Here is a 13,614-nt window from a genome sequence, read left to right on the forward strand (position 1 = left end):
AGGCCACCCTAGCTGAGAGGAAATATAGTGCGGAGTGAGAATGGGGAAGTAAACATTGCACTCTTCCGTCTCTGTGTCATTGAGTCTCTTTTAAAAGTTTCTGCTGGATTATACATTCAGTGAAAGGTGTCACACTTACTTACATATGCTTAGAAGAAGAAGTGTTGCAGTGTCTCTTTAGGTTAATGAATTCTCTCTAACATTTGGCGTACTTTAATTTTTACATGCATATGATTTTTATTACTAGGCTACAAAGCTTCCAGATGGTATACACAGTACAATGCAAACTCTGATGAAGTGAAGGAAAGGTCTGCCGCAGTTAATTTCAGCCAATGTTCTAGGCCCCACGTCTTGGTAAAATCTTTGGTAAGAAGCACAAGATGAACCCAATTGATCAGTGTCCATGGCTTCTAGCTTGAAATTTCAAGATTATCGACATGATTCTATGAACAGCTGCTCAAGCATGTCTATCTTTTTTTCCCTTCATAGTTTCACATTACGTTTCACTGCGAATCAGTGTGAGGAATGAACACGATTGGCCCGTAGCTTTCCGTAGCTTTACTAGCTGCTTTATGCAGTAAAGTAAAAAGATGTACGTACAAATTGGACGCGTTATGAACTGAGTAATCTTATGGCTTGCTTTGGTAAAAGAGTGACACTTCTGTGAAGATGTTAGAGCCTGCAGAACTTGCAGATAGATGCTTTCTCCAGGCTTCTGAGATGTAGGTAGTATTGGAGAATGCACTATCCAGTCACACAATTCACAAAAGGCATAAGCTACAGCTAGGTATGTTAATGAATTTTTGCAAAAATGAGCATACTATACAGACGAGGAAAATGTCTCTGCAATGAGGTCGGGATGTTGCACCTCGCTCGCCTAAAATCGCTTCCATTTAAAAGAAATGGTAAACTCTAGATCAAGGGTCTCACACTTCTCGCGGACTTTTCGCTAGTGGCCTGCGGCTTCACAAGGAATAAAATGTTTGTGACTTTGCTAAATGTTCGTCATATGATTTAATCGCCTATTGCGATTAATAATGCTCTGTTCGGGTAAGCTGTGGAGACGGGACTGGTTTAGAAGAGCACCTTTTTTGGTGACGCACCCCGTGCGGTCAACATGTGTTTAAACATAGCCATGGAGTAAACTGTACGCTTCATAATCATGTACACATTTTAGCGATTCTGGCAATCAGTGTCAACATATTTCTAGAATCCTGACGCCAAATCCCCTCAGAAATGACCCATATATAAGGTATAAGAAATGCCTTTTTTAAAATGGCAATGTTAGCTTACATTTTGCCTCCCCCCCCCCCCCCCCCCCCCCCCACTCCCCTCCGCTTTGACCTTCTCCCCTGTTGGCCCTCCCGGGACTAAATTTCATGACTGCTGCCCACTAGCTGAGGTGAGATTGAGACCCCTGCTCTAGATATTGCTCGGCGTTTCTTGAAGATCCACTTTCTGGGTGATGATTATCCTTTATCTAGCTTTACTTTGCATCATGCATATTATTAGACTGCTATACTTAAAGATTTACGAGAAGCCGAAATGGAAAACTATAGTTTGGAGTAGGCGGAATTCCTGAGATTGTCCCATTAGTGAGTGCTTAAAGTGACACTCATCAGAACTACCAATGTACACACATCAAGTGACCTGTACACCATTACATATTATTGTTTGTCAACGTAAACGAAGATTTCAGCTAGGTTTAGGTGACTGCAGGCTACCTCAGCTGATCTTTCAGACACACAATTAATTTAGGTGCTGCAGATAACAGTGTGTGCAAAGAAGTCAGGCTGTCAAACTTGAGCAATCAAGCTATGGATGGTTTCACTCACTGCAAAGAATCTTTAAATAACCAGTGGAAAGGCATGTGTCAGAAGATGGTGCAAAGGTTTCAGAGATGGTGTTATATACAAAGTTTCAAAACAGAAGAGTTACCCAGGGTTTGGCTGACTTTTAAAGCTGTAATGTATAGTGGACTGCTACACACAGTTTCCTAATGTTTCTGAGTGCCAGGGCATGCCAATGAACAATGCTGGAAAATGTCACGCTCATGAATCATCGCAGTAGCGGTTGGACAAATATGAGAACCATTTGCAGAATGAAGAGAGAGTTAACGGAAGTCGATATTACTTTGCAGCACACTGTGTTTGTTTCGCTTTAAGGAAGTTCACTTGACGCAGAATTTACGACGATAGCAATGGCATAGCGAGAAGTGTTGCCTTAGCCAAGCATTCGGCATCGTGTGAAAGACCTGTTATTTGCTAGATGCAAGGGCTGTCTGGAGAAGCTCCATAACGGCAGAATTGACAACCTCTGGATGCCGGCGGAACAGGTAGTGGCCTCCTTTCTTGAACAGCATCACTTTCCTGGAGCCTGATGTCGACCCTGAAGCATAAAGAGTGGTTTAAAACACGTCATTAACATACCTAAACTACAAAGCGAGGGATATTTGCTTGTACAGTCAAACCCGCACATATCGAACTCACCAAAAAACGGGAATTAGTTAGATATAGCGTATAATTCGATTTAACCCTTTTAAAGAATTTGCTGTGTTTAAATGCGAATTATGGTGCACAAGTTGGCTTCGCTGCACTGCTTCATGATAATGCAAGGAAGGCGGCTTGCGCCAATACATGGGGAAGTTTCTTAGTTTTTATTTTTCCGCGGCTTGTACTTTGGGGATGTGGGTTATATGCAGAGGCGGCTTGTAGGCGAGAAAATATGGTATCGATGTAGACAACGATTCAACACCTTCAAACGCAGCTGGGCGTACTAATCGGGCGCCGTAAGCTTCTAGTCTGCCTTGGCCCTAATGTCGGCATTGTTTTTAAATATAATACTAAGTGTGCCTCTTGGGATGCTGTATGCAACGGTGACACCAGACTTTTTTTCTCTATATTCAACTGTGTTGATTATCACTAGCTTCAGAGATAACAGCCAAGTTCTTCCGTTTTACAGCAGCGATGGTGTTAACAACGGGAGCGAAGAAGCGAATGGCGACACTGCACGACAGCCGCAACGACGAGGAATCATGGGAGAAAGCACGCGACAGCAAGCGACAGTTTCTACTAACTCTGCGCATCACCCTTCTAATCACACTGCTAACTCTCCCAAATGCATGTGGGAAAGTTCCCTTCCCTGAGAAAAAGCCAACCTCTTGATAGGAAAAGTCAACTTCTTGGGGCCTATCGCACTGCCCGATGTGTTTGATATATCAAGTGTTCTGGCTATTCTTGTTCGATGTAGACATAAATTTTCCTATGCATTGATGTTAAAGCAATGTCATGTTCGAAAATAGTTCGATATGGTTGGGTTTGATTGTACTGATATCAGTGACTAAGTGCAGATTGAAGGTTTAGACAGGCCACCAATGTAGGAGTGCAGTTTTCAAGATATGAACAAAAGTAAACAAAACATTTATCAAGAGCAACGTCATCTGTTCCAGTCTGCCCATCCAAGTGAATCCAAACCAAGTGAACAGCATCATCAATTTTTATTAAGCAAGAACAAGTAGCTCTGCAGGTGTAAATACAGACCAGAACAAAAAAAAATATTGCATTGTAAGCATACAGACATAGATAAGAACTATGCTGTAACTATTTTATTGGATGCCCTGTAAACTAAATTTGGCAAAATGCAGCACTGGATGTGGATTAATTGTTAGAAAAAGCATAAAGGGACCAAGACGTAATAAGAATACATTATGAGTGTTTGCCGTCAACTTAAAGAATTCAAGAATAATTATATAAAGACACCCCATGTTTCTATCTCTCAAAGGGTGACTACTCGATGTCTGCTTTTTTACTACCTACAGGGTTGCGATTACATCTGTTTACAGCTGAACATTGGTGTATGCAAACTATGCCGCTGTATAGACGACACTGCCATGCCCGTGTTACCTTTCTTGAGACTTGCGAGACATGATTGCTAGCATGTGCAAATAGGGAATTTTTTTTTAAGATTATCTAATACTTTCCAAATAGTTTTTAAATATTGAAAAGTCGTTTTTACGTCCTGGTATGAACTCAGTTTATTGCCTCATGAATCAATTGGCCCAAAAATTCCTCGAGTCCGTCAAGAGCAAGTGGAGTTGCAGGGATCTGTCGCACACTTTAAGAGCTTTCTCTTCTCTCGTACCGATGAGTGCGCTGGAAGCTACACAGGGAAGGATGGCATGGGGAAAAGAAGTTGCATCAGTGCGCGTCATGATCTTGAGCGCGTGTGATGATATGCAATTGCTCTCTCCCATTATGATTTCTGGGTGCGAGTGTAGCTACTGTGTAATGTTAGCAGACAATGAGGGCACAGTGCCGGTACATGGTGGCACTCCGTGGCAAGAAGTGCATCTGATCCAAACACCGCTCTTGGTGTACATCAGCTATTAGCAAATAGCATGCGCATGCTATCGGCTATTCGATGTCAAACAGCAGGCACCAGCAGATCAGAAAAAGAGGGCGCCTGAAAAAATAGCAACTTTTCGCTCCGCTTCTAAATTCTCCTTGTTATGCACAACTGCAAGATTTGGCCAAGCTGTTCATAGCAGTGTCTGCTTTCCACAGGATGTGTTTTCTCACCAAGCCCAAGGGGTGACCCCTTTAAAAGCGCAGATGGAGCATCACGAACAAATATGCAGCTCCTTCGTACGCACATAACTCTTAGAGAGTGTATACGGTAGTTGTACAGGCAGTAAAGTCTGGCTCATTGAGCGGCAAAGCCTGCTACAGTACGTAAGCTCACATGTTATATGCCTAAGCTATATCCACAGTCACAAAGCTTATCACAACTTTGCACAAATTATGTTTTTACTCTGATGAGATGACAGCTTCAAATTAGGGATGTGCGAATATTCGAACTTTCGAATATTTTCGAAGTGTTTGCTATTCGATTCACACCGAAATTTTACTATTCGAATTTCCGGAAAATAAACATAACGGTTTATAATAACAGAAAACAAATATAACGACGATAAATCGGCATGCAGCGTGCTTGGTCTTGCGTTTTGGGGCGCCAATGTGCGAAGCTGCTCGCCGCTTCCACCGGTGCTCCGAGCAGTCACTGTGCAACGAGCTTGACCGGGGGTCCGCTGCCGATGCGTAAAGTGCCCATCCACGATTCCGAGGAGCCAGCGGGCGATGCGATTCATTGCTTGCGACGAAGCACGTTGCAGCTTCTTTGCTTTTGCGAGAAAGCCACAACTAGCGTGAGTTAGGCCTAGCCACGACTTCGAGCAGTAAGCTCAATCGTGGTGTGCGTGGTCGCGGTGCCCAATACAGTAAAACCTCGGTGATACAAATCTTGCGGGGTTACCAGAAATATTCGTATCATCCGAAATTCGTATCACCAGAAACATGGAAAATTAGTATGCGACAAGAGAAAGTTGGCATACATTTTGATTTAATGTTTCTCAGGGTCGCAGCGACGTCATGAACAGCTCTGAATAATTGCCAGTAAAGATTTTAGACGTCAAAGATCATACTTGTACTCGTAAATATAAGGTGCATGCGCGCGTGTGTAATTAAATGAACCAGATGTGTTGCGCCCCGTGACCGCTAGTAGCCCCTTCCTAATCTTCTTGCGCTTTTTTGCATGACAACATAGTTCTGCGGCAAAAGTGACTTAATAAGCGCTTTGCACACGATAGATAGATGCCAAGCTCTTTCGCCAAGACCGTCCGCTTCATCTCTCGGGGTCTTCGTCCACCTTTAATGGGACTTCATGACGGACCGGTAGCCCAAGTTTTATTCTTGTTTCATAGAACGTCTGATTGCGGCGACACGGCTTGCATCGACATGGCAGGCACGCGTTAACACAGTACAAAGACGCTGCTGCCTCAAGCATAAGAGCACGCGTCAACGTGTCAGAAAAAAAAGCGCGACGTGAACGTCATCTGTAATCTAAATGCGAAGGCGCCTAAAGGCCTACAAGATTCGCGCGCACTATCTGGGAGGCCACGAGGCACCGTTGATGGTCGCGTAGCGCGCATGCCCGCGCCCGCGCGGTCTTCCATGACAGCGCGGGCAGCACCTGTTCGTACCTGTGCGCTAGCGTACGTTCGTATCAAACGTCGCGGGGTGCAAATCGGTTCGCAACAACCGTACTCCAATACATTGCAGGCTAATATGCCTTGGCAGGGACCACAGAAAAATTTGTATCGCCCCGAAATTCGTACGAGCCGTGGTCGTATCACCGAGGTTTTACTGTATTTCAAAGTACGTCATGCTCGATTGCGAGTACAAAGAATCGTCCAGTGATGTTCTTAGTCACGAGGTCCGAAGTGCGCACAAGCGGAACCTCTAACCGCGGGTCCCACGAGTTGGTCCGAGACACGCGTCTGCGATGTTCGCGACAAGCGCGGCGCACTATCGTAATCTGATGATTGAGGGTTCCAATAGATCGTCGACCCATGAACACAGAACGAACGAAGTGTCACTAAGTAGCACGATTGTCGACAAGCATGACCTCGCGACGTGCAAGCAGCAGACCTCGATACGAACTTAATAAACATTTGCTTTCTGTACGCTTGTTTCTGAATGGAGGACCTAGCTGAAGCGGGAAATTTGAAGACGGAGACATGCTCTTTCCAACAAGCCCGAAATGGCGGCTCCTGGTTGCGCCATTGTGGAGCTATAATTTTTTAGATATAATTTAGAATATGCTTAGGGACCCTCTGCAATTTATTGTCTGTAATTTCGCTTCAAAGTATTCGGAAAATATTCTAGAAATATTCGAAAATTATTCGATTCGATTCGCACTCACACTTTATTATTCAAATTCACTTCGCACTCAGAACTTTGCTATTTGCACAGTTCTACTTCAAATATATTTGTAATCTCTTTGTACTTACAAATAGTGCACATATGATCCTAAGACTCAATAGAACAGTACTCGTTTCAATATCAAGAAGTTTCTAACATTTGTACATCCCTACTAACTGCCTCGCAAGAGAAGACAGGAAAGATTACTGGAAATTGCTCACTCATTTGGTTTTTCTGACGGGTGCACAAAAATAGAGGTTTCTTGCGTGCATTCGTGTACACTGCGATTAAGCTATTGGCATGTGGAACATATGTTCTGTTGCAAGTGATTTTAGTTGTGATTCCTCCGATGGGGGCTACTTTGAAACTACTGCTTGAAACATATTTGGTCCAGCGCACCTACTTTCTGATTCTTCTAAAAAGTTTCTTATTTCTATTGTCATTGTTCTTGAATAAACAATTAATTTATAGATATGCAATATATTTTTCTGGTAACTTTATGGCGATTAGTTTACGGTGGCTTTTTTTCTTGGATAGGTCAGTCTGAGGACTTAAAATCTACAATTAAAAAAATAAAGTACCAGCCGGTCTAGTGAAAAGAAGATTGATCAAAGAAATAGAAGATAGTAACTGCTCATCCTGTATTCTTCTATGTTGGTCCCTTAGCGTTTTTTGCTACCAATCAATATTCTAAACCAAATACAGCAGTCACTGAATGGAATCACATTTATCACACCATCCACTCATTATAGGGGCATCAGTGCGTATTTTTTAGTGGGAGATATTTGCTAAAGGTCCACAATGTGCAACAGTAATCGGTTCGGACAAGAACACTCCCGATGTTACAAGACTGCCTTTATACTAGCGGCTACACTGAGACAAACAAACATTCTGATATCACAAACGCATTTTCTGCGATTAACAAGTGCAATAATACAAGTCGCATCAAATCTCACAAAACATAGGTGGCAATGTTCTCCTTTTACGAATCTTTTTGAAAGTCCTGCTTACCGCCATACTTACACGCTCATTTCAGAAAAAAGCTGAATGAGCTACAATCACTGAGAAACGAAATGGTCAGAAAATGGTAGCCATAACAACTCTAGTAGTCGCGTGCCTCACACTGAACTATGGTAGTGCAACATAATAGTGCAAGTATTTAGACAGGAGGCTGGTTCCAGGAAACAGGGGAGAGATTTTACATGCTGTATTTCCTAGCGAACCTCCTGGTCAACCTTTTCAAGCAGGGATAGTGCGTGCTGCTTCCAAATAGATGCAAATGCGGGGGTTGCACACTCATCCCTCCGGGCCAGATGGTCAATGTTAGTGGTTTTTAAATAAGCAGTTCCCTGTCGCTGCAGAGATTCCCATCAGATGAAGGCATGACAGTGCCATCACAGCGTGCACACCCCTCGCAGCTGGGAACGAATTTATTCCTTGTGTGAATGCATTGTCCTGTTCACGTTTAAGTGGGTCACACATCTGAACGTACAAACTGTTCGACGACAGCAGGAAATTCCATCATGTTAGAAAATGCACAATGGTGATAACGTAAATGAAATATAATGAAAATACGATTATTGTATATAGAATAAAAAAGTTCATAATTTAAAGTATTCCCCAGAAATCTGTGCAGGTTATTACACATCTTCATAAAAAGTTTGGCACAAGTAACATGTCTGAATGCATCACATTCGTTGTCAGGTGTTTATCTTAGACATGACAAAGTGTACCCAACGGTTTAGTTTTAGCATAGTCCCTCAATACCTTTTCTTGTCACGAAACTGCCGCCACAGTTTAATATAGAGCTAGCGGCAGCCGCTAGGGGTGCCACAGTAAAAGAAAAGTCACCCAGCGGAGCGACCACTGTAAGCTACGCTTGTACATTTTCTTCTCTGGTATGTCGCGGTCGAAGGCCCCGCTCTTTTTAGACAATATTTACATCCTATTTTGTCGTAGCAATTATACGAACTAAACTTGGAACTTCTGAGAATGCTTTTTTAATGAAGACAAGGTGCATACAAAAAGTAAACAATCTCAAATTCAGCTGGGGCTCATTGTGCCAGCAGACGATGTGCATAGACCTTTTGTTACTGTGAAATTTGTCTTTAGTTGGCCCAACAGGACTTAAAAAAAAAAAAAAAACCTTTGACGATACTGTGATGCGCTGTACAGAGAATGAGACATCAGCGGCATTACCATTAAATGCAACCTCAGCTCAAGGTCGTACATTGTTATTTCCCTAATTTCTGATTGCACGCGTGTCGTTCCAGCAGTGGTTGTGGACTAATTTTATGTAACAGAAAATGTTCCAGGACGTGTTGCATTTGCTGGTTATCTGTTTGGAACAGATATATCAGCACATCGTAGCCATCAATGAAACAATTGCTTGATGGCAACTGTTGCTGTTTTAAGGCCTAGAAAGCTTTGCTAGTTTTAGTGCGTATCAGTCCAGTTGTGCGACACAATTTTCTAACGCGATTTTTGTTGTCAATATCTCCGATGAAAACCGCATAGATCAATATGCCCGCCCATGAATCCGCATTGTGCTTCTTAATCTCTATCTCTCACTAGCAGGGTGACGAGGATTGACGCACGTTTGCACTCAGTGCTGTACTTCCTTGGCGAACCAGGACACTTAATAGGATTGTAATCACGATCATTCCTGAAAGGCAATGAAGCCGTGCAAATGCTTGTGAGAAATTATATGGATAATTTTCACCTTCACTCAGCACTGGGGTAGTGTAGTGCTCAAAAGACATCTTAAAGACGTATTGACACAGAAATCTTGCATCTTACAATAAGTAGCTAATGGCCCGTTTATCACGGCTGGAAACCCCCCTTGCACACGTTAGCTCTCAAAATCATTTCATTGCTTTCAGTGACGTTCAAACAGTCTGTGGTTGCGACTTCCAATTCGTAAAGTAGGCTGGCGGGCTGTGAAACACGAGAAATGCCGTTAGGCCTGAGGCACGGCTTGTCTCTCGGCAACGATATGGCGTCATCGTTTATCGTGAAATTGTCCACATGGACGATGTCTCGCACACACATGCCCATGCTTCGAATCGATGCTGAAGTTGTCCGTTTCTTGCCGTGTTATGGCTCACTTCCAGTTCTCGAACTGCCCACGAACACTTGGCATGCAAAATAGCGATACCTTTTCAGTAGTGCCCTTGTAGTCGAAGCGGCACCTCGGTACACAGCACCTAAACTGCATCGTTACGCGAGCGTGCTGCTTAAACTGTACAATGCCTGAACTTGACCCTTACCCAAAAAGCAATTGCAGATACGGATTACACGTGCAAACTTTCAGCTCGCGCCGGCCGCATCTGCAGTATCAACACAGAGAAGGGTGGCCTCTAAGCGACAGTGGCGCCACGGCGCGGCAGCTTTCCGTGACCAGAAAAAGTATTGAAGGACTATGGTTTCAGTCATGCCGACGAGAAAATGACAGGAACAATGGTAAATGGGCTTTCAGTATGTTTCGGACATTCCTATCTGACAGAGGAATAAAACACCCTGTATGATTAAAAGAACAACACTCCTGTTCTTAGTATGCATACGCTACTATGATGCTGCCATTGCCAGGATCAGAAAACCGTGTGGTCCAAGTTGTCTTTCCAGTTGCTCAGACTTATAAGCTCTCAGCTTATAAGTCTGAGCATGGTTCATACTTCGAGGACGAAGAGCCACCGTCACTCCTATTTGCAAGTGAATGTCCCATGCAAGCAGCCATCTCAAGGTAATCACGCAACAACATTCAAGGAAGGAGTACTCTCCTGACCAAGCAGAGCAAGGGCAACAGCAAATAAATGAGAGAGCAACGGGTGACAGAGATGTGACAGTAAATGGACACCAAACCGAAAAGTGTACATTGACAAAAGGAGCACCCTTGTTGCTGAAAAGAAGGCACAGCATGGCACAAAAAAACATGTGACAAATGGTATAACGCTCAAAAGTGGTAGCCTTGTGCTATGCTGTGAGAATTTGAACGAAGAATCGTGCCACGGCAACATACGAAGTCCGAGACCCACCTGTCTGCAGATGCTCGCATTCCACGTGGCGCAACCACAACCGTGAGTTGTGTTCTGAAGCCACTAATGAAATTCCAGCATGGTCAGACTTAGTGATAGGAGAAACAAAGCTCCAGAAATATACAAAAGATAGCGTAAACACACCAAAATTCGCCGACTTCATGTTACTGTGCAAGACAAAGTAAAGTACACGGATGCAGGTACAGTGATATACTACACAGGTACATCAGCGACATGGAAGGGTTAAACAATGATGGTCAACTTGACTTATGCCTCTAGGATGAGGATGGGCTAAAGATATGTCATTGAAGGAGCGATTACTTGCCTTTTCTGACCAACTTCCCATCGGCATCATAGAGCCACAGATCTTGATTGCGTGTGCCGATAAGGTCCACCATGTTGAAGATCACTTCAGGGTTGATGGCTCGATCATTCTCGCTGAATGCTATAAGCAAAGGTATCCCACTGTTTGCAACTTGCTTGATCTTGTCACCCGCCTGCAAAAAAGCGTAATTTACTCTATATAGCATAGCCAAGGGTATAATTGAACAGTGGCACTGAAAGAAATTGGTTAAGCTGTTATGCCTATGTCGCAATTTTCAGAGTACCAGCCTTCACTACATCACGGTGGCAATCTGAGCATGTTGGTAGTCCATTCGTGTGTGCGTGCATGTGCCGCCTTTGTGTCGCTGTTTATAGTGTGCTTTTACCATTCTTAAAAATTTCACTACATGAATCAGCTTTACAGATTCTCTTATGTGCAGCTGTACATCATCATGCTGTAGTGATGTTGATGAATCACAGTGGCACAAGCGTGAGTCACGAATCTAACTACTATATTTGTGGGGTTCAGAAAAACAAGAACCAACCAAAGCACAATGATAGCGGTGAGCAGAGCTGTTGGCCATTGAAATATGACCAATGGGTCAAGTAGTAGTTGGCTATTTATAGGTGGTTCATTGTACATCTCTGTGTTATCCTTGGTGCTTGCACACATTCCAGAGTGTACACCACTACTCTGTTCTCATTGTGCATGCAATGTGATTAAACAAATTTCTGCCACTATAAAATCAGCTACAACATTTGAAAAAAAGATTATGTAATTTGCAATTGCATTGTTATAAAAGAGCGCCTTCATATAAAATAGATATAATATTTAGCAGTTGCATGCCCAAAAGATTTTGCCAACTATTTTGCATACAAAGCCAGCACTGCCCAGAGCCCCTCACCATGTATGGGCACCGGAAGGTACTCCGTGGAACTTCCACGGTCGGTACGTCGTGCGCGCATCAAGTTTGGCCATGGAAAGTTAACGGACCACATGACATGTGATTGTGGCTATTCGTTCAGTGTGGAGCGGGCCACCCGTACAAGTGCACAGTGAAGAGAAATAGAAAGTGAAGAAAAATCACTTGGAAAACACCTGAGCTTTGCCTTCAAGAGTAGAACACGACAGCGCAACTGGTCCCCATTTATATTGCCTTCTCAATCACTAGCCTAGCTTCACTTCTCGGTAGACAGCTCAACCGTGCCACAAGGAAAGGAACGTCTGTACGGGTGTAAACTGCCCATTTCAAACTATCCTGGAATGACTAATGCAAGTAGAGTTGTGAAGTGCCCACTACGCGTCCACTACGCATCCGCACACAATGTTGATGCTGTTGCTGATAATCATGATTAAGTATGCCTGATTGCCTTGTAATTGGTGCACCTTTAAATCAACCACTCCTTGCACAATTCACATTTTGACGCATGGTGTGATTCAACGCTTCTGCCACGCAATATTACATGCGTCAAGGTCACCCCTTGCACTACATGACATTCATATAGTGTTTTTTTTTAGAGCACAGCTCTTAAGTGCCCATTCCTGCATTGAGCAGCATTGCCGTTGTTGGCGTAACCGACAGAGTGAATGAGCATGAAAGAGAGCGAACGCAGAGCACAGCGAGCTGCCGTGTTAGCGTCTGCAATGCCTCTCGCACACGGACACGAGAAAGTGGGTTGATCTGCGAGGCTTGGGAAAAGAAGACGATGAGCATGAGACTCCTAGCAACGCTCCGAGTGACACGCTATGAAGGACTGCAAATGAAATACCAAAAAAACGAAAGCAAATAGATGCTCAGCGATCCAGACACGAAAAAACAGACGTATAACGGCGTCTGTTTATAAAGCATAAAACATCTTCAATTACTACTTATCATAAAAATAAGAAAATTCTGTTCTGTAGTGGTAAGAACATTGAGCTAGTTCTTCATGTGAACGCATCTACTGCAAGAAGTCTCGCTAGCTTCTACAGCACTGCATGTGATGTGTGAAGCGAAGCCTGCAATGCACAGATTGGTGTGCGAAGCAGTCATGCGCTGGCAGTTTTTGTGGCAATATGTAACGAATGTTACATTGCTACAACTGCGGATACCCAAAACATCAAACACAGTTGGTGTTGCCCCAACACGAAGCTGCGCTCAGAATTCGCATTAAGCAGTATCGTAATCGTCGGTGATTTTTTTTCTTCCATAACAATTTAGAGCACGGGCGTGGCTCTGTGGTAGAACACCAGCTTGACACGCAGAAGTCCTGGGTACGATTCCCCCTCGAACCGAAAATCTTTATTATTTATTTATTTCTATCTATCTCTAATTTCCATTCACGGACAATGCTCATTTTTCGCTCACAACCAATGGCAGACAGCGGTGACAGAAATTTTGTGAAATTAGCTTTTTAACACTACCATGTTAAAAAGTATGTGCGGCTCGTTACGTAAACAAGACGTTGTGCCTCTCCTCCGGCACTTGAGAGAATGCGAGAAAGCGTCACTGCTTGTG

The 13,614-nt window shown here is 43.5% G+C and overlaps 1 protein-coding gene across 1 annotated transcript in view; it reads right to left on the reverse strand.

The window, feature by feature from the left end:
* Positions 1–1,329: 1,329 nt before the first annotated feature.
* Positions 1,330–13,614, reverse strand: part of LOC119382690 (uncharacterized) — a 48,329-nt gene continuing 36,044 nt past the window's right edge. The window contains exons 8-9 of the mRNA XM_037650500.2: positions 11,118–11,289; positions 1,330–2,388 (exon numbers count right to left, since the gene is read on the reverse strand). Coding sequence (XP_037506428.1) covers positions 2,258–2,388; positions 11,118–11,289 — 303 coding nt within the window. The 3' untranslated portion in view covers positions 1,330–2,257. The remainder of the gene's footprint in view (positions 2,389–11,117; positions 11,290–13,614) is intronic.

Source organism: Rhipicephalus sanguineus, chromosome 2, assembly GCF_013339695.2.
Source record: "Rhipicephalus sanguineus isolate Rsan-2018 chromosome 2, BIME_Rsan_1.4, whole genome shotgun sequence".
Classification (NCBI taxonomy): Eukaryota; Metazoa; Arthropoda; class Arachnida; order Ixodida; family Ixodidae; genus Rhipicephalus; species Rhipicephalus sanguineus.